The following is an 18,599-nucleotide window of genomic DNA, read 5'->3' as shown; positions in this document are numbered from 1 at the left end:
CACTGATATTGAAATCTCTAAAGTAAATATATGTATGTGAGAGAGGAAATACAACATTCTGAAAAATATTGACCATGAAACTCAAAACCGAAAGTAAATGTTTCGGTATTCAAGTGTAAAAATACAACCATTTTATGATATGTAGCAGCCAATAGTATGTGGATTTCTGAGTGATGCACAGCAAAGAAACACCGCTAAAAAAAAAAAAAAAAAAAAAAAAAAAAAAAAAAAAAAAAAAAAATTCAACGAAATTTCTGAGTTGGAAGGAGCCACCACACCAACAGGAATAAGGTAAGAGATGAGATATAACTTGGTCGCTGAGAACATCTCGAAAAGGGATTGGTGAAAGCTATATTAGATAGTCAACTAGGTCAGAGGTTCATTCGTGTGTTCAGGAGTGTCATGCCTTTGCCTGAATTACTATATCAACACACACCTTGCCAGCTTCATATATAATATAACAGAACAGATGTGCAGTCCATTTTGGGGACCAAAATAGAAGTGTAGGGCCTACCTTCTTTTCAGTATATTTAATCATAAGCGGTGAGTATTTTTATCATCAGTTACACGTGTTTGCAAATTCTTTCCGTACAATTTTTGTGCTTTTTGTTTTTGGATTTCTTAGATCTAAAAGAGAATTCTTTAATAAACACCATACAGTGACATTTAAAAGAATACTCTTATTTTCCACCTAAGTAAACCAATGTCACTGCATGAGCTGACATAACACGTCTTATAAGAACTTATTCTTGACATTCCTACAATTCATGAAATACTTGGTTGCCGATGAAAGCTCTCGAGATAGTTTTGAAATTTGCGAATTAATATAAGGTAAACAAGAAGATGACTCATTGCAACTAAATAAGAAAAAAAGAGATGATAAATACAGCCGGATACTAGAGGAGGATAAAGGATCTAGGACAATTTTCGTGGCAAATAATCATGAGCAGGACCTATGTATTTAGGCGGATTCGAGATACATGTACAAGATTGTTTGTTCTCATAATCTCTATATAGGTATAGAGAGAGATAACAAAGCAATAAAAAATAAACGAACAGGTATGCACATGCCGGAGAATTTAAAATTATTGTGATAAATTTTCCTAAATTTGAAAGTAAAATGTTGTTTTCTGGTGTTGAGTTCCTCGCCTTTAAGTTCATTTGGATGGTGAAGAACATTTCTTGAAAGGAATTTTTCTCTGTGCGTGTATTTCTTCATAGTAAAGATTGAGCAGAAGGACAAATAAAAACTTACCACTTCGAGGAATGGAACCATTGCTCTTCTTTGTTAAAAACTGAAGTTAAAATAAACAACAATAATAAAAATAATAGTAACAAACGCTTGTAGCCAAAATGAAATAACGGCACAATGGTTTAATAACGAGACCATGGAAAGTAACTTATGTCGGAACAAGTATATATGCATGTACCTGCGTGTATAAAGTAATAACAAAAAACACATACTCTTTTAAATATATTTTCCCAGATGTACATCTACTGGGATAAAAGGTCATATTGTCTATTTACTCATTCGTGTTTAATATCCTGTAGAGGAATCACTGCGAGGAGTTGAGTTATGAACTTCAACTCACAAAGGGATCAAATCACGGTGAGTTCCTAATATTGACCTGTCAAGGAGTGGGTTGCCACGAGCTCACGAGCTAATTAGCAAATTGGTACAAGAAATGCTAGTTACTGAAACATACAGCATACAATTATATAAATGCGCTGGGGGTGAATTAGATTCAATTTGATGTATCAATATAAAGTACTGGACAAATCCTGAAAGTCAGTTTTCCTTTTTATGTCAAATGTAATAGATATCATTTCAAAGATTTTTTCTTCAGATCGAATTTTCCTTGGAAAAAAAAAACGTAATTTTCTCTTACGCAGGAATCATTGCGCGACCCTTGCCTGCACTTGGCTTCGGTGTTTTATACCATTTTCTATTAAGATATATAATTAAATATTTGACTTCTAAATATGAATGTTTAGACCGCCGTGCCATTCTGTATAGTTCAGAAGAAAATATCGACATCAGACACTTAGATTCGTTTTATCGTTTTAAAGGTCCGAATCGGATAAGTATATTTGCAGGATATGTAGACAGAAATTTAGGACATTTTCACACGGGGATAAAACAACTTACCGTATATTAACTGCATATGTAGGGTTTATAGCTTTAAAATACAGCAACAATGTACAAAGAATCAAACTTTTAAAGCTACGGCAACTTTGCAAAACAAAAAAATTTGCGTGCCAATGAAAAATGATTTGTTGCTGCTCATTGCTATAAAGTTATATGAAAGTGATTCAGTGATACCGATTTAGCTACAGTTGATGGAAATATCGTCTGCTCGAAAAAGGTGATTTGATAAAATTACGTCATGATGAAGGTTTGAACATTAGAAAATCTGACACGAATTTGAAGCTGAAGATAACAAATCTTTCAAAGTGTCTCTTTTGATGGGATACCACCCACGGAAAAACCCTGGTCTTACCTCGCCGATGTTTTAATTGTTTCACGACAATGATCTCAGATTTATTTCTCATTTCACTTATGCCAAAGTGTGAAAAGTGCTGAGTGAATGCGCAGTGTACGGGAATACCAGATATGAATCAAGTGCCACCAAGGGCGAGACTACAATGGATAATTATCGTTTAATATACCGTTGTGAACAATGAAATTTCGTCCTTGTCTGGAGTGACTGATATTTGATTACTGCTGTGTATGTCTGTCAGCTGATGTATCCAATATATGTAGAGGTTTTTCCATCATAAAGGAAACTATGGAAATGCCTTTTCGGTGGGTTCATAGAGTATATCATTTTATTACTGATTTTACAAGACGCTATTTCCTTGCATAATTTTCACACTTTTATTTTACCCACTGTTCACAGAGAGCCAATGTTTCATTTCTGGTCAGTCATAACTCCTGATAATCCTGGAACTGTGTTTAATGTAGGACCCATCTAGGTTAAATCAAAGAACATTCAATGATTTGATTAAGCTCCTAGGTGCGGGATTTGTATTTGAGATGGACGAATTGAGATTTCGCAAATATAATATATAAAATATAAAAAGGCCTATAAAATCAGAAAATGTCTTACATGAGGAAGTTAAAGAGATTTTTGCGCATGAAGACAATTCACTCACAGATGAGAAAAAAAATGGCTGTGAAGGCCTTCAGTGCAACAAAAAGAGACCCCTGAACTGTAGTGAATTAAATCAATAAATGTCAGAAGGTAATAAGTCGGGAAAATAGAAGAAAAAATAAAGAGGACTGATGATGAGCAAATGACTCATGTGAACCAGTTATGTGATTGAGTTTGGGAGAGAACCGTTCTGTACATCTGTAGATGATGAAAATGGTGGAAATAGATTTAATAAGGACAGAATGATTGAAAATGAACGGAAGATAAAGAAAAAAGAAGACTGATTATGATGATGGCGGAGTTAACGGCGGTGAAAGTTGATGAACGTGTGAAAAGTAACATGGTGGAGATGGAGAGGTCATTACAAATTATTTAAAATAATGAGGGATTTTTGAAGAACAAATGGAATTGGATGGTTATGATTTTTAAGCGAAAATTACTTAACTATAGATTGAAAAAAATGTTTGATTGATGAGAAGAAAGATTTTGATGTTGTGGAGGATGGATACAAAGACGATTCAGACACAGTAAAATTTTGCCAGGATATTCAAGAACCGACAAAATGTAAAATGGGGATGTCATGAGGACAACAAAAAGGTAAAGAGAAAGTATATGACAAAGGCAACAAATTGGATTTTTCCTCCACATTACAAGATTAAGATTTTAAGATTTCAAAATGAAGGGTAGTAGCTACTGATAACAGAAGTAGATACAAGATATTACCACCATGCTGGGTATTTAAGATTCTCATTTTGTGATTTAAGTGAAACGTTCTTCGTGACTTATTTTAAAGGTTTAATTGTAAAGACACTAAGATAAGTTCGAGATTAATTATTAAATTGAACAATTATCATAATTAGAATGAGTATAATAGTTTTTATTTTCTTTAATGGTGGCAGAATTGCGATGTTTAGGAAGTTTTCTGTTTTGTTTTGTAAAAAATTGCCCCATTCCTCCTAAATAGCTAAGCGGGGTTGGTTCTGGTTATTAGAGGGTTGGTTCTTCTCTGAATTGCACAATCCAATTCATACCACAAGTGCTCAGTAGGATTAATATCAGAGCCCAAAGATGGTTGCTCCATCCTCTGCAAGAAATCACTCACCAAACGAGAACTGTGAGCGAGCGATGAAGCCTAGATAGCATCTCTGAAGTCACCTCTTGCAAATTGAGTTAGATATCTGTTGAAAATGTTCTTATCATTTAGCTTACTATTACTGCTTTGTTTCTGAAGATAAAAGTCTTCTTGTGTAGTATATTGCAGAAACGTCATGTAAAATGTCCCCAATGAGGGTCGCAGTTTTGCCCCCCCCCCTTTTTTAAATTTTGCAATTGTTTTAAAGTAGGAAAAGAGATCAATAAAAATGTGTCATGTCAAGATGATAAGGTAATCCAAAAGGTAGTTCAGTAGCTTAAATACAGATACCGAAGAGCTATCGACAAAAACTGGGGCTACCCAAAAGGTCAATGACCAAGATGGGCAGTAGGTCTTCGCACCCAAGTATCCGTGTCAGTATATGGGACGAATCTCGCCTGCTCAAAGATTCCTGCTGTTTCATCTTCCCTGCTTAAAAGTTTTCTGCAGTTCTGCTGTCAGTGCCCTTGTATCATATGCATATGGGAAGACTGAGGAAAATGCTTGGACTCTGTAATTTGAATTAGACTGAGAAACTGGGAATGACTGCTGCACACGCCGCTCTTCACTACAGGTGCTGTAGCGCCCTGTAATATCTGTCGCTCAAATCCGGCGTCACTACTTTATTATATTCATAAATAAACAATATAGGAGCCAACATATATATAAAACTAGCGTAACCAGATGCTAATTTGTTACATCACCAACACTCGCCCTACATGTAGTATGTGTGACATGAATAGAGTAGGTTTGAATTATACTTAAGTGACATTCTGCAGCACACGACATACGGTACTGGTACACCCCGCACTTCTGGGTCAACGCAATCTAACACAATGATAAATTGACTTCATTGAAATCAATCTGTTTCATAAAAAAGAGGTTCGTTATCAACTTTTTTCTTCAATGTGAACTTTACATAGCAACTCTCGGGTCAAATACTTTTGTCGCTGAGGCATTTACAGGGGAAGAAGTAGAGCTTTATGTTTACTCAAACAATAATGACATCGGCTAGAACGGGCCAAATCCGTCAACGCCGTGTTACACATTAAGCGGAGGAACTATTGTCAAAGCCTCACTCATACCAGTATTGATGACAGCTAGCGTGCAGACGGTCGCAAAGCACTTGAACAGAAGCACCGTCAGTATTCGGAGTATATGACTCTTTGACAAATTATTCACCTCTGAGGTTGAATCTCTTCAGACCCGAAGAAGTATACGATCAGCTCTGGGAGACGTAAAGGTATTTGACGCTTTGACAGAAATATTGAGTGTCTGTTGTCTCATTTACCTGATTTGCGGATAGGCATGCTCGCCGTTGCTATTTGAACGCAGTTAGAAATTAGATGTATTTTTTTCATAGCAGGAGACGGATAGTTTATAGTTTGACTGAGTGCATGAGTATGCGAGCATGGTTTTTCTCAAACAGGAGTTACAGGACCCACAAGTATCCAACGCATTTGTGTCAGCTTGCTGGGGATATTTGTTGCGTAAGGTCTCTTTTTTAGGCCCGGCCATGTTTCTGCATGGCTTATTTTATTAATTTTTATATTCCAAATCTTAATAATATGTACAAAAGTAACGGAAACTACACGAATCATTTAACCAGTGGCGTTAATTAAAAGCAAACGTTTGCAGGTTCAGGACTCAGTTCTCGTTGATTCAAACAATATGTAGGGATTAAGTGACAGCTACAGAGTTCAGATCGTGACGTAAACGGGTCTGTTTTGACTTATTAGTCAGCAAAGTTTGCATCGCAACACATTGTTTCGCTGTCAAGATTCTTCCTGTGATCCTTTTATAAAGGCCCGTTGAAGGTTTGATGTTTCTAATTCAATTTTCATGAAAGAAATATTTCCATTCTTCCCTCTAATGTCCCCAGTCAAGTAGGGCAGATACAGTGTAACACGAAATAAACTTAAGTGATATGAAAGCAAGAGGGCATATCTTGAATAGTTTGGTAGTTTACTGGCGTATTTGTTTACCCTTATCCGACCCCCAGAATCGTGAGTGGTTGCAGACATGTTCAGACTGTGAACTTTTAAGCCTATGCATTTAGTAGTATAGGCTTTCTATACACCCTCAATGTTGCTTTAAGGTAATCCATTGCCATTTCAGCTCTGCTATCGTGTGTAAAAGAGATACGAGTTGGTAACATATAAAACGAAACCCCACTGGAGCCCTCGCTTGAGTAGCGTATAGTGAGCACTCTTTTCTTTTTAGGGGTGAGGTTCGCGATATTCTGTATTGCGTGGTGAGTCGGTAAGCTTCTCTTTTTGACATTAGGGCAATTGTTAGAGAGAGAAGAACGCGGTTCTTTTTCAGGGGTGGATCCAAAGCTATTTTCTGAGTCTTCCAAATTACTAGTATCTTTGTTGATCCATCCTCCTTTTTTGACCGTCTTCCGATAGAAAAAATAGACACCCGTTAATGTAAACTCGAAAATCTTACCGTCTTCAGGCTTCAATTCGCCCCTGTTTTTGTTATCTTTTTTCTACCTCTTTATTTTTCCATAGCATGCACTTCTAATCCAAAGGCCTGTAAATGGTTGATGAATAAAGAAATTGATACTTGGACTCAAAACTTTGGAAGATTTACCTGAATTGAAAACGCGAGGATTGCGTGCAGTCGCTCACAAAATGTAAGCCAAGAGAATAAAAAATTGGTATTTTATTGTCAACTGGAAGATAATCTCGACTTAAGAACTTAAAAGAGCAGGCAAACAGTGAATATCAATATCAACAGTTGGATTGATTTAATTAAAGTATCGAGTCTTGTGATAAAAAAAAGGTTTATACAAAATAATGGTTTGGGGTATCTTTCTCGCGCTCCAAGTTTTTTTTCTGCACCCCCCCCCCCCCTAGCTGTTTTCAATTCGCCATTGTTTTCTGAAATGATTTCTTTCGTAATCAAACAGAGTAAAACTTGTATTATCATGGTTGTCAGTTAAATGTTGCTTAAGTGCTTTATCGCAACGGTTTAGGAGAAACATGTCAGAGTATGTAGACAGTGCGGTAAAAAAGTTAACTTAAGCATAAAGATATTTAGATCTATTTGAACAAAATCATTTGATAGATCATTTGTTGGCTCTGTACGTTCAAATCTCCGAACCCGAGAGTCTGCAAGCACTACGTGGCGTCACACGAGACTAAGAAATCGTACGAGAATCCGCGTGAGGCGGGGTTAACTTTTCAGCGATAATGATGAAACTCTTTGCGCCGGGAATGTCGTTCAAGAGAGCAATACAAAAGTCACACGCAAACTATTGTGGATTAGCAATGTATGACAAGACTGTAATTTCACAAAACTTTAGAGAGCACCATAGTACAATAGGCGTGGATAAACTTTATCAGGTTTTTTGTTGCACTCACTAACTGGTCTGACTCGACCTGTGCAGTTGCAATTCAATATATATATATTCAATATATATATATATATATATATATACAGCAAGTTTGTGGAGTCACTTGGTGGTACCTTCTCTCATATCTAAAGGATAAGCAGTTTGAATATTGCATTTGCCATGTTACATCTTCTTGCAATCACAGCAGTTCAAATCACACTTCCAGTCACACTAATGTTATGTATGTGTGCAGTGCTGTGAAAGCCTGGCATATGACGTCATAAATTTGTCGTTGAAAACCAAAGCGGCTGACACTCCATTGATTTTCTTTTCGAAAATGACATCCCACAAGCAGTTAAACTTATTTACTACGTTTCTTTTCGATGGTAATATTCAAAATAAGTACTGGACACATACAGATAACGAAAGGATGTTTAAAGAAAAGACGTAAAAGCACAACATGTGATAATCACTAGTGATACTTTATCCCCAGGGATAAGCTCGATTTTCCAAAACACCTTTCAACAATTATCCAATAATTCGTTTATCGTGAGTATGTAACCTGCTCGAGGACAGGAGACAGATCTCCACTGTCTTAGCAGTCCACTGTTTTAAATATCGTGTAAAGACCCTATTTGTCAAAAAAAAAAGCAGAATGGTGGTGGGACCCTGTGTTGTAGAAATAATGCGTTCCTTGGATAAGGCGTCTCACTGTATCAACATAATAACTGTTAATCTTAACATAATGTTGTGTTGTGTTGTTTTCACTGTCCGAAGTGTTGTGTTTCAGGAATAAAATGGGGGCAATTTGGAGCATGTTCTTTGGTTATGGGGGCAGTAATACTGTTGACGAGAAGACTGGACTGACAGAGCGAGAGAAAAATATACTGCGTTATACCTGGAAGGGGATATCTACCAAACCAAGGGAGTACGGACCAGAACTTTTCTTACAGTAAGTATTTATTATGATTATGAACAGACTTGACATTTAATATGGAATATTTTAGTTTCAAAGCGATGTCTAGGTAAAAATGCATTCTTTTTTCAAAAACCTCAGATCTCATACAAGATATGTGAATGGAGAAGTGTGTTGTCAGGTGTGTCGCTACCAATTAACTGACTACTATGTCTGTTGCACTGCTGCATTGTGTAATATGCAGTGATTTAATTTGGTAGTGCTCCTTTGGGCTGGTCAAAGCTTGGCTTTGGCGAAGCATAGTTCTGTCAAAAAAGTATCCATATGTCGGCAATTACTGCATAAGGTAGAAGAATTTGACATTTTACATGCAAGCGTTCGGTTTTGCAGTGCGTAAAATGAGTTAAGTAGTGTTTTACAAAATTGGTGATCTGTGCCAGAATGTCGCGAAAAAGACAGATATTGCCAGACAGATTAATGTGTCGCACGGAATGGTCCGCACAGTTTTATAGTTATGCCCAGACCGATGTACCTACACAGAGGCCACGCCCAATGTAACGAAATCTTACCACCAGGATACAGGACTCACTGTCCTTCCGGATATGCTGCTACAACTAAACAAAAACCACCCAGTCCGTTCAGAACGAAGGGCAAATTGTCACCAGAACGTGTTTTTAAGGCCCTTAGCGAACACCAAACTGGTTTTAGATCTATACCATTTATTTGATTAATTTTTTATTAGAAGTTTTAGTCTTTGAAATTTAGCACCCGCACGTTTTTACAAGCTATGTAAAAGAACTGGACAGCAATAACAAACTGTTAAATTGTTGTGTAGGCCTACATTTAAAAAAGAATAAAGCATGATGTCACCAGGTATGATCAATGGAGTAAATTAACTGCCGTTTACGTAATGCTAGATCACCATTCTTTGTCACTTGTATCAAAACCTTTTTTAATCTCATCCTCGTTTCGCACTGTTACCTCCTCTAACATTGAAATTGATATGAAGACGTTTATGGTCGCATTCAGAACAGCAGACTTACTAGCCCGAGGGTCAAGTATGGCGACCAACTAAAAAGCTTGCATGCTGTCTAGTCCGCTAATTGACACTGAATAGATTCCCCGTGGGGAAGTATTCAAGTGGGTTTGGCCATGTTTGACCCTCGGACTAGTTAGTCCACTGTTCTGAATGCGGCCTATGTATCAACGATGTATGCTTCCCATTGGAACTCTATGGCAAATGTGATGAAATAAGGATTAGCCCTGTGCGGATTTGTAACTTGATAAGTACATGTGCCATCACAGGAGGTAATACACCACACTATAGTGATGGAAACTACGAAGAGTTTTACTTTGACATTTGCTGCAGGGAATCGGATTAGCTATAGAAATAATATATATTTGTATGAAAAGGGGCATTTTTTCTAGCCAGTTAGTCTTCAGTTTTCGTTGTTTAATATTACTTAAAGTAGTACAGTGACCTGTTCCTCGCCAGCAAAATATTAAGAGTAGAATGAACGTAAAAATTGATCCTGTATATGCTAACTCCATTATATCATTTTATTTATTTTACTTATTGGGGGGCATTCTACTCAATCTATTGTTACTGGGTATGTCCCGCAGTTGCCATCGTCTTAACATTATTTTCTCTCTTCACACAGACTTTTCACGAAGATACCAGAGACAAAGAAATATTTTCGTTCCCTCAAAGACAAATCAAACGAAGAACTACGAAAAAGCTTTGTATTGCGTGCCCATGGTGCCACAGTTGTTAACTCCCTCACGAGTGTCGTAGAGAGCTTAGACGACGCCGACTGCTTGGTATCACTGCTGAAGAAAATCGGCACCAATCACCAGAAAATAGGGATACCTGTTGCTTTGTTTGGGCCGGTAAGAGTTGATGGGTTTCTGATGGGGTACTACATTTAGTGAGAAATGACAGAATGCTGTAGATAGGTTTTATTGTAAACTTTTACAATGTACCTCAACTAGAAGAGCCTCACTAGTGCTGTCATTTTCCGTTAAAGATAGTGCTAATGAAAACGAAACATTGATAGACCAGCCAATTGTGTAAATAAAATTTCCCTCAAAAGTTTAGGTTTAGGCTAAAGTAATGCACATTATCCGAGTTAGCAGATAGCGGCTATGCCAAATTGCGTTTTCCTTCTCAACTACGGCATTTTATCAGCTACACACTCCTGAAAAAAAAGTTATGAAAAACTAATTGTGTAGTTACTCTGTACTTGCAGGAGTTCTGTGAATTGATTTTATCATGGTTGGAGAACTCGTTGGGAAGCAGCAGGTTTGGGCCCACAGAAAGAGCCACGTGGGATAAAGCGTTATCGGTGATCATGTCTGTCATCAAAAGCGCGTACGACGAGAAATAGCCACAATGTGTGTCATGATCAGTGTTAGAAGTCCGAAATTTTTATGTATGTACAGCTTTAAGACTTAATGAAAAAGAAAAGGGCATGTAAGATTGTGTAAATATCGTTATATATACAGTGCAATCAATAAGCAACAACGTAAAACCTTTTTAAGAAAAGTACGTTGTGCGTTTAGATACAGTTAGCAGCTGTTCATCATTTCAAACTACCATAAAATCTTGTGCAAACGAGAAGGCGATATAATATGTCACCAGTCGTAACCAATCTTTCTAGTTTGAATAATTATATAAATGGTGCCATTTTAGTATGCTTTAATTATTAACGTCTTTGTTATGTCAAAGAAACGTTTTTTTTTCTTTCCTTTTTCTTTTTTTTTTTTTTTTTTGTCAAAAAGCAAGAGAGCATTCAAGCGTTAGCGAGACCGAATTATCATTTTAAATATCAAGGATGGTTTTTGTTCTTTGGAACGGCCACTTATGTTAGAGTAGAGAGTTAATTAAAGCAGATTTTCGGTGTTTAACCGATTATTATGTTTTTATCATTAAAAATACCTGCAACTCGACATTCCAGCCCATTACAAAATAGCAATATCAAAACTCAGCCTTAGTGACCACAATTTACAAATTGAAAGGTTGAGACATACATCTCCTAAAACACCAATGGAAGAAAGATTTTGTCCACACTGCAAAAATGTTATCGAAGACGAAAAGCACTTTCTCCTGATCTGCACTCAGCATCAACGTGAGCGTAAAAAAATGTTTGATTCCCTGTCACGATTCTCTGGTCTATCAGGCACTGATGATGATAGCAAAAAAATACAAATTCTTAATCCACAGTGTCGTGCAAGTGCATCAGCAGTGGCCAAGTTTATATACAGTCAGTTATGCCTAAGTAGCAAATGCATATTGTACAAAATACTATATCCAGTATTAAAAGATTGTGTCTTACTACTATTGTGAGCTATATGTATGAAGTAGTTAGCTTATATGTATTTTGGTATTTGAATGATCTAAAATAGTTATACTTATTTAAGCTTATGTGCACAATTTATGTAAAACTGTAGTTTAGAGAGCTTGTAAAATGTAACTGTACACATTTTAATGCTCAATAAATTATTATTATTATTAGTAAACTGGAGAAATGTATGTAGTAACTTAGCATACATTGTATTTACTCTGTATATTCTACAAAATTGATAAACACCTGTGAAAGTAGATTGTTGTTGTTTTTTCTTGTGCGGTGAATTATGGAGAATATATGCAATATAATACACGTGTGCATGTGTTTAAATGAAATAACGAGTTTTTTTTCATTTTGAATACCATACCACTGAAACAGAACTATAACAAGGCTTCAAGGCTTCTTTAAACTGCTATATGAAGCCGAAATAAAAGATGACGCAAACACAGAGTATTTACCTAGACTAAATAGACTGCATCCATTTGCCTTAGCCAGAGGAAAGTTAAGGTCTTTGCTGTTACAGAAATATAGAGAAAACAAATGCAACCTTGATGCTCTGCCGTGTTAAGCTTGTGTCAAAAGAATTCAATTCGGGCGACAGAATTCAAGGCCAAATACAGGTGCTATTAATGAATCGATATTCTTATAACATTCTCATCTTGCACTATTTTGCACGTGATGAGAGTCGGATAGCCAGCGGAGATAGAGGTTACTAGTTCTTGTATCATTCTATTAAATAAGATGCATGGCGTCTGGTAAAGATCACTCTTTAAAATTGAAATTAAGAACTCGTTTTTTTAGAACTGAAAGAAAATAAAAAATCTTTCTCAACCACTTTATATACTGTATACACCCTGATAAATCAGAGGAAAATTTAAACATTCCTCGTCTTTAAAGCATCGATCCTCTGTCAGCTTTTCTCAGAACTAAGCTTAAGTGCACTGGAAACATGTCCGAGAAACTCACACAGTGCCATTTCCTGTCGAGAAACGATAATATACTTTCATCAACAAAGCCAGATGGGAAAGACAATTTCTCTAAGGCCGCATTCACATCGAGAAGAGCCGAGAACTAAATATGGCGGACGTTTGTTGTCGGAGACGGAAAGGTCGGAGGATTAACTGTATATGTAATGTACTTTTTTGTTTTGTTTTGTTTAATATTGTATTCTGCTCGGAGACAGTTAAATAAAAATCTATCTCTACATGAAAGGAAAACTGCCCAATCCTTTAATGGTCTCTCCGCCTCTCACACGCCTCCCCACGCGTCGTCCCAATGGAGCCGAGATTTAATGACTGTACCCCCGCAGGGACGACGCGTGTGAGAGGCGGAGAGACCATTAAAGGACTAGGCGGTTTTCCTTTCATGTACGCCCGCCATATTTAGTTCTCGGCTTTTTAGAGCGAGAGCAGTGGGGGTGCCATGCCAGAGTCTCGCGACATGTAGCTGAAAATCGCGGGATCTGGGAGTGGAGTCGGCTGTGAAGTGATGTCACAAAGATAGAACGAGGGTTCAACGTGGATCCATAGTTATTTTTCTGGTTCTTTTTTTTTAATCAAAATTACTGTCTACTGCAAAGCAGTGTGAATTTCCCACGTTTTGCGTGCCTATTTTCATATCGCTTTTAATAGTATGATCAAAAAGTATCACCTGTCCCGAAATAAGTTAAACTTGGACATTATAACGAAGAGTTAAACAAGCGCTTAGTGAACCTAACGTTTAAAAAATCTTACACTTTATCATTTAAAATCTTTGTGCGCTTTTTTAGTCATAGAGTTTGTTTATTTGCCATGAAAGGAGAAAAAAAACGTTAATCACATTGGCAATTTTCTTAAGTATTATGAGATCGTAAAAAGCTTCAAAAGATGTTTTTTCACGATAAATGCATCACAAACGTAAAAAAGGTATCAACATTGGAAGGAAGTACAAGAAGGTAGTTTATGATAACAAACTTTACTCATAATTTAAATTGCACAAATGAAAAATAAGATAAAGTGTGAAATATACAATTGGCCCTGTCGGAAAACGCCATTATATATTGTACTTTATAACAATTAATGTAAGACTAAGACCCTATCCCCATAGAAACCATCAGTCTATTTGGATAGACCCAATATAAGTACTTAAATACGCAACTGCTGATAAAAATACCTTTCAAATATTGACCTATTAAATGCCAATTAATAAGACTAAGACCCTATCCCTACGGACACCATCGGTCTACAGGGATAGACCCAACTCTGCAGGGACTCTCCCTAAGCGCAATCAGCTTAACTGAAAGACAAGCTTACTCTTGCTTCCAACTAATCGTAATTACCAGCTTTTGCTGTATTCTACTTAATGCCAGGAGGCATGTCTTTCAGTTAAGCTGATTGCAGTCAGCAAGAGTTCACACAGAGTTGGGTTGATCCACGTTGAGCAATGGCATCTATAGGAATGGGCCCTAAGATAAAGCACCCTAAATGCAGCAAGCATCTATCAACCATCACCCTGAGCTTCAGAGCTAACTTGACACTAACCTTTTCACTGTAGCCTATGGAGATAGGCTACAGTGAAAAGGTTAGTGTCAAGTTAGCTCTGAAGCTCAGGGTGTCAACCATTTACCCTATATGCTTTTTTAGATTAATGTTTTGGGAAATTCTTGGACGTGCATTCACTTTGGTAACAAAATAAAGCTTTATATATGTAATTACATGGCCAACTTCCTCTTATAAAAATACCTATAAAACAATGGCCTATTTCATGTCAAAGTTTTTTATTCAGCAAAGTTACTTTGAAGGTCCTGCAAGTAATCGGAATATAGTCGGACAGACTTGCAAAGAATATGAACTTGGTCCCCAATACTTTTCATGATTGGCAGATTCCACGCGATGTCATCTAACTGCTCTGGCGTGTTCACATTTATGAAGGCCACAACCTAGAGAAGATAAGATAATATTAACCATAATATAACTGCAGATAAACTATCATTACCCATTATTGTTATTGTATAGGCTTTAAAATGTTGTTGGTAGCTGTTCAGGTGAGTGAGATCTGTACAAATGCCAAAACACTGCTGTTACCGTACCTCGCCAGCTTGAACAAGCATATTAACCCCCCCCCCCCCTCGTCCAAACGCTACTGTTACAAATTCACCCTGATATACTTTCTATGTGACAGCATAACACGACAATGTTTATTTCGACATTCTGTCCATGGATAAGAATAAGATAACCCCTAGATGAGGATAAGAACAAGTTAAAGTGTTCACCTTCCGTTCTCCCATTGCCTTAAACAATTCAAGCTCTGTCCCTTGTTGGCGTGTGGTGAGTGCAAACTGAGCCTCTTCTTTCCAGTTTGTCATAAGAATGTCCTGGGACATGCCTGGTAGTATAATAAACACAATGACTGTTATAAATACAAGACAGCTCTACAAATAGGCCCTATACAGACACCATGCACAATTAAAAAAAGATGGCAAGTTTGCAAGCATGACATACAGGTACACACACACACACACACTTGCTTGACAACTCTAAATTTCCCAGTAAATGCAACAAAAGTTTGGTATTTACATGTGGCATTGAATAGCATCTGATTATTCTTATATGGTCTTCTTTAACTGTTTTTGTTTTCAGAAGCATAAAAAGACAAACATTTTGAAAGTTTACCTTTGTACTCAACTTCAAAGTTCAGCATGTACAGATGCCCACCAGGTGACAGTTTATATGGTGCTTGTCCACACAAGGCATCATCTACACCCAGAAGATTCTTGGCAAAGGATTCATATGGTCTCAGTGCAGTACAGGATATGTTGTAGTCAACAGTAATATTGTGTGACAATCTGTGCGCCAAGGCATCTGGGTCGCTGGTTGATTTTGTTCTGATGACTGAAAAGTGGATTTGGATATGAACATCAAATACCACCTGGCAATATTTAATAAATGCTTAATGTTATGGTGTTAATTACAGATCAAACTTTATCTATAAATGATAAGTCCATGTAGTGCAATTAAATCCTTGTCCACTTTTTAGTTAGAGCTCAGAAGTTAATTACAAGAATGGCTAGAGGTATCATTTAGGTGACTAGGAGTTCAATCAGTTTATTCAAGAAAAAATAAAAAATAAAATGCTTAAAATTACCTACCAAACAGAAACCTTGCTTCAGCAACGACCTAAAATACAACATTTGTTAAAAAGGGATAAACAGCTGTAATTGCACAGAATACACCAGTGGGTGTTTAATATTAACAGGCAGGCCCGTAGCCAGGGGGGGTTCGGGGGTACGAAAGAACCGCCCCTTTTGCTGGGAAAAGGTCCACTCTGGGTAAATGATCTAGGTACATGGAATTTTTATGGGAAAAGGTCCACTTTTTTGGAAAAAGTACCCCCCTTTTGAAATTGCTGGCTATGGGCCTCACAGGCATGGTTAGGTGTTAAGCGATAGTTTCTACCAGATAGTTCACTTTGAAGTTTGAAAGCAAGCCTGTAGCCAGCAATTTCAAAAGGGGGGGTTCTTTTTCTGAAAAAAAGTGGGCATCTTACAATGAAACTTTCGTGTCTCTAGATCAAATTTTACCCAGAATGGACCTTTTCCCCAGCAAAAAGGGTGGTTCTTTCGAACCCCCCCCCCCCCCCCCCCCCCCGGCTATGGGCCTGCAAAGAATGGCAACATGCTAGTGCTGAAACTGCTGTCTGTAAGCTAAAATGTAGTAGAGAATATTAAAAAAAACAAAAATAGCACATTCACCCTCAAAGTGTCAATATGACATAACAAAAATGTAATGAACATACCTTTTCCCCAAGTAAAGACAAATAATGCCTCTGAACATTACAACTGAGTCTGACATGATAAGGGATCACAATACTGGTACATGTATTAATTATACCAACCAGTTTTATATTAAGTTTTTTTTCAGTTTTTTGCAAAGAAAGTATAGAACCTTAAAAGTGTCTCGACTTACACATCACTCAGACAACAGAAGTACAGTGGCGAATTTAGCGGAAGTGTCAGGGAGGTCCTGACCCCCCCCTCCCTTCTGAAAAACACACACATACATACACACACACACACACTTAGGGTCTCCTCTTGAAATTAGATTTTTGACTTGATGAATCATAGTTAAAAACAAAACCAAATGGCACTCTCAAATTCCAAAATTTTTCGGGGCTCTTCACGGGGCCCCAAACCTCACGCCAAGAGGAGGGGGGGGGGGGTCGGCTTTGCATCCGCAAATAATCCTGGATCTGCCCATGGAAGTATACATGTACATGGGCGTCCCCAGAAAAATTTCCAGGAAGGGTCAAAGTCATTGAAGGGGGAGATAATGATTGGCTGGGTACCCACAATAAAATGCAGTTCCGAAATCCCAGGGGGGGTCAAGTGACCCCATTGACCCCCCTGCAGACGCCCATGGAAGTAAATGTACATAAATTTCCATGCTCAGACACTGCAAGGTGTTTATTTTAGGTACATGCACGGTCTTTCTCGACCCTTATCAGGAGACCCTGCCTTGGTCACATTGTAGCGTTCACAAATATAATTCCCGGACATGTAAATTAATTTGATTAGAGTCGATTGCTTGTGCACTCGACTCGTTTTATGGCCTTACCTGAAGTCATGTAACTTAAGTGGACGTGTGCAATTTGAATAATTAAAATTAGTATGTACCGCCAAATACTGCAGCACAGAATCCACCTAAAGATAAGAAATACGTATAAAAGACGTCTAGAAACAATATTGGGGGCAGACTGAAGACTCGAAGGTGACCGCTCGACGGAGCTATGGGAGACGGCTTAGAAGTTGGAGGCTTCACGTATAGAACATGTAGTTAGAGATCGTCAACCAATAAACCATTAAACTGGTCATTATGTGGACTTGGGTTTTCTTTGCGCTACCTTACGTAAATCTGACACGAACCGTGGAATTTTGAATTGCGTTATCCACTGAGTAAGTCTAAAACGTAATGTCCTATTTCGAGCCCACGCTTGAATTAAGCGTTCTAAATTATATAAGTTTAGGACATTCATCTCATATGTATATGTCAAGGTACATAACAACATTCACTGCCTTATAGTCATGCACCGCAAAGTCCTTGGACTGAATGCAGCTTTACATGATCCATTATTAAGTTACAGTTCAACTCTTTTATGTGACATGAAGGTACGTGGTCCTGTCCCATTATAACAACACGCCGACAATAATCAGGACACTTTGTACAGGTGACAATCGCCCCATATTTAGACCCCGATACTCCCCATGAAGCCTAACCTGCCTAACGTGTACTATACATGTAGTAGCTGAGTGTTCATGTGGGATCATCTCTTTGAAGGACAAGACTAAATGTACGTCACCAACTGTTCCTATCACATTGAAGTCCCTGAAGAAAGCGAATATGCCAAAAGCTTGGGCGTGTTTAAACATATACATTGTAGTTTTAGCTGATATAAAAGTTACCCAAGGTTGCGTCTTCGCTTACGGTACCCTGAACTACTTACCTCAGTTCCTGTCACTGAAAACGTGCAGACTTTCAGCATGGTGCAACTTACCTTGACAGCTAGAAGTAGCTTTACTCTCTTATTGTCATTGATAACTGAATCGATTGCCTCAACCAGTGGAACGTTAAGGTCTTTGCTGCTGACAGAAATGTCGAGCAGATAGATACAACCTAGCTGCACTGCCATAGTTGCGGAAAATTGTGTCAAAGGTTATTTCCGTCGACAGAGG

The 18,599-nt window shown here is 37.7% G+C and overlaps 2 protein-coding genes across 3 annotated transcripts; one reads left to right on the top strand and one right to left on the bottom strand.

Annotated features, from left to right (window-relative positions):
• The first annotated feature begins 10 nt into the window (after positions 1–10).
• On the top strand, positions 11–12,147 carry LOC106154567 (globin-like). Of its 2 annotated transcripts, none has more exons than XM_087006125.1 (4): positions 11–543; positions 8,421–8,582; positions 10,208–10,436; positions 10,796–12,147. In XM_087006125.1, the coding sequence occupies exons 2-4, from the start codon at positions 8,428–8,430 to the stop codon at positions 10,931–10,933; spliced, it is 522 nt and encodes a 173-aa protein (XP_086862251.1). In that variant the 5' UTR covers positions 11–543; positions 8,421–8,427; the 3' UTR covers positions 10,934–12,147. The 2 variants fall into 2 exon arrangements, with proteins under 2 accessions (XP_086862251.1, XP_086862250.1); XM_087006124.1 differs by lacking the exon at positions 11–543 and adding an exon at positions 5,161–5,530.
• A 1,680-nt stretch (positions 12,148–13,827) lies between these two features.
• Positions 13,828–18,592, bottom strand: LOC106154566 (uncharacterized). Its single transcript, XM_013528958.2, has 5 exons — positions 18,422–18,592; positions 16,020–16,047; positions 15,544–15,762; positions 15,144–15,256; positions 13,828–14,810 (listed from the first exon to the last, which is right to left on the bottom strand). The coding sequence occupies exons 1-5, from the start codon at positions 18,554–18,556 to the stop codon at positions 14,649–14,651; spliced, it is 657 nt and encodes a 218-aa protein (XP_013384412.2). The 5' UTR covers positions 18,557–18,592; the 3' UTR covers positions 13,828–14,648.
• Positions 18,593–18,599: the final 7 nt, after the last annotated feature.

This window comes from Lingula anatina, chromosome 2, assembly GCF_051362555.1.
Source record: "Lingula anatina isolate TDL-2025a chromosome 2, LinAna3.0, whole genome shotgun sequence".
Classification (NCBI taxonomy): domain Eukaryota; kingdom Metazoa; phylum Brachiopoda; class Lingulata; order Lingulida; family Lingulidae; genus Lingula; species Lingula anatina.
The sequence above is the reverse complement of the archived record's forward strand: the minus strand, read 5'-3'. Positions and strand labels throughout refer to the sequence as shown.

Bases quoted from the DNA above. Each gene is read 5' to 3' on its own strand.
- LOC106154566 (XM_013528958.2), bottom strand. From the start codon at position 18,556: ATGGCAGTGCAGCTAGGTTGTATCTATCTGCTCGACATTTCTGTCAGC. The intron at 15,257-15,543 runs GTAAACTTTCAA...TTATACTACCAG, and splicing joins CTTTGAAGTTGAGTACAAAG to GCATGTCCCAGGACATTCTT. The intron at 14,811-15,143 runs GTGAACACTTTA...TATCTTCTCTAG, and splicing joins AGGCAATGGGAGAACGGAAG to GTTGTGGCCTTCATAAATGT.
- LOC106154567 (XM_087006125.1), top strand. From the start codon at position 8,428: ATGGGGGCAATTTGGAGCATGTTCTTTGGTTATGGGGGCAGTAATACT. The intron at 8,583-10,207 runs GTAAGTATTTAT...CTCTTCACACAG, and splicing joins GGACCAGAACTTTTCTTACA to ACTTTTCACGAAGATACCAG. The intron at 10,437-10,795 runs GTAAGAGTTGAT...CTGTACTTGCAG, and splicing joins CTGTTGCTTTGTTTGGGCCG to GAGTTCTGTGAATTGATTTT.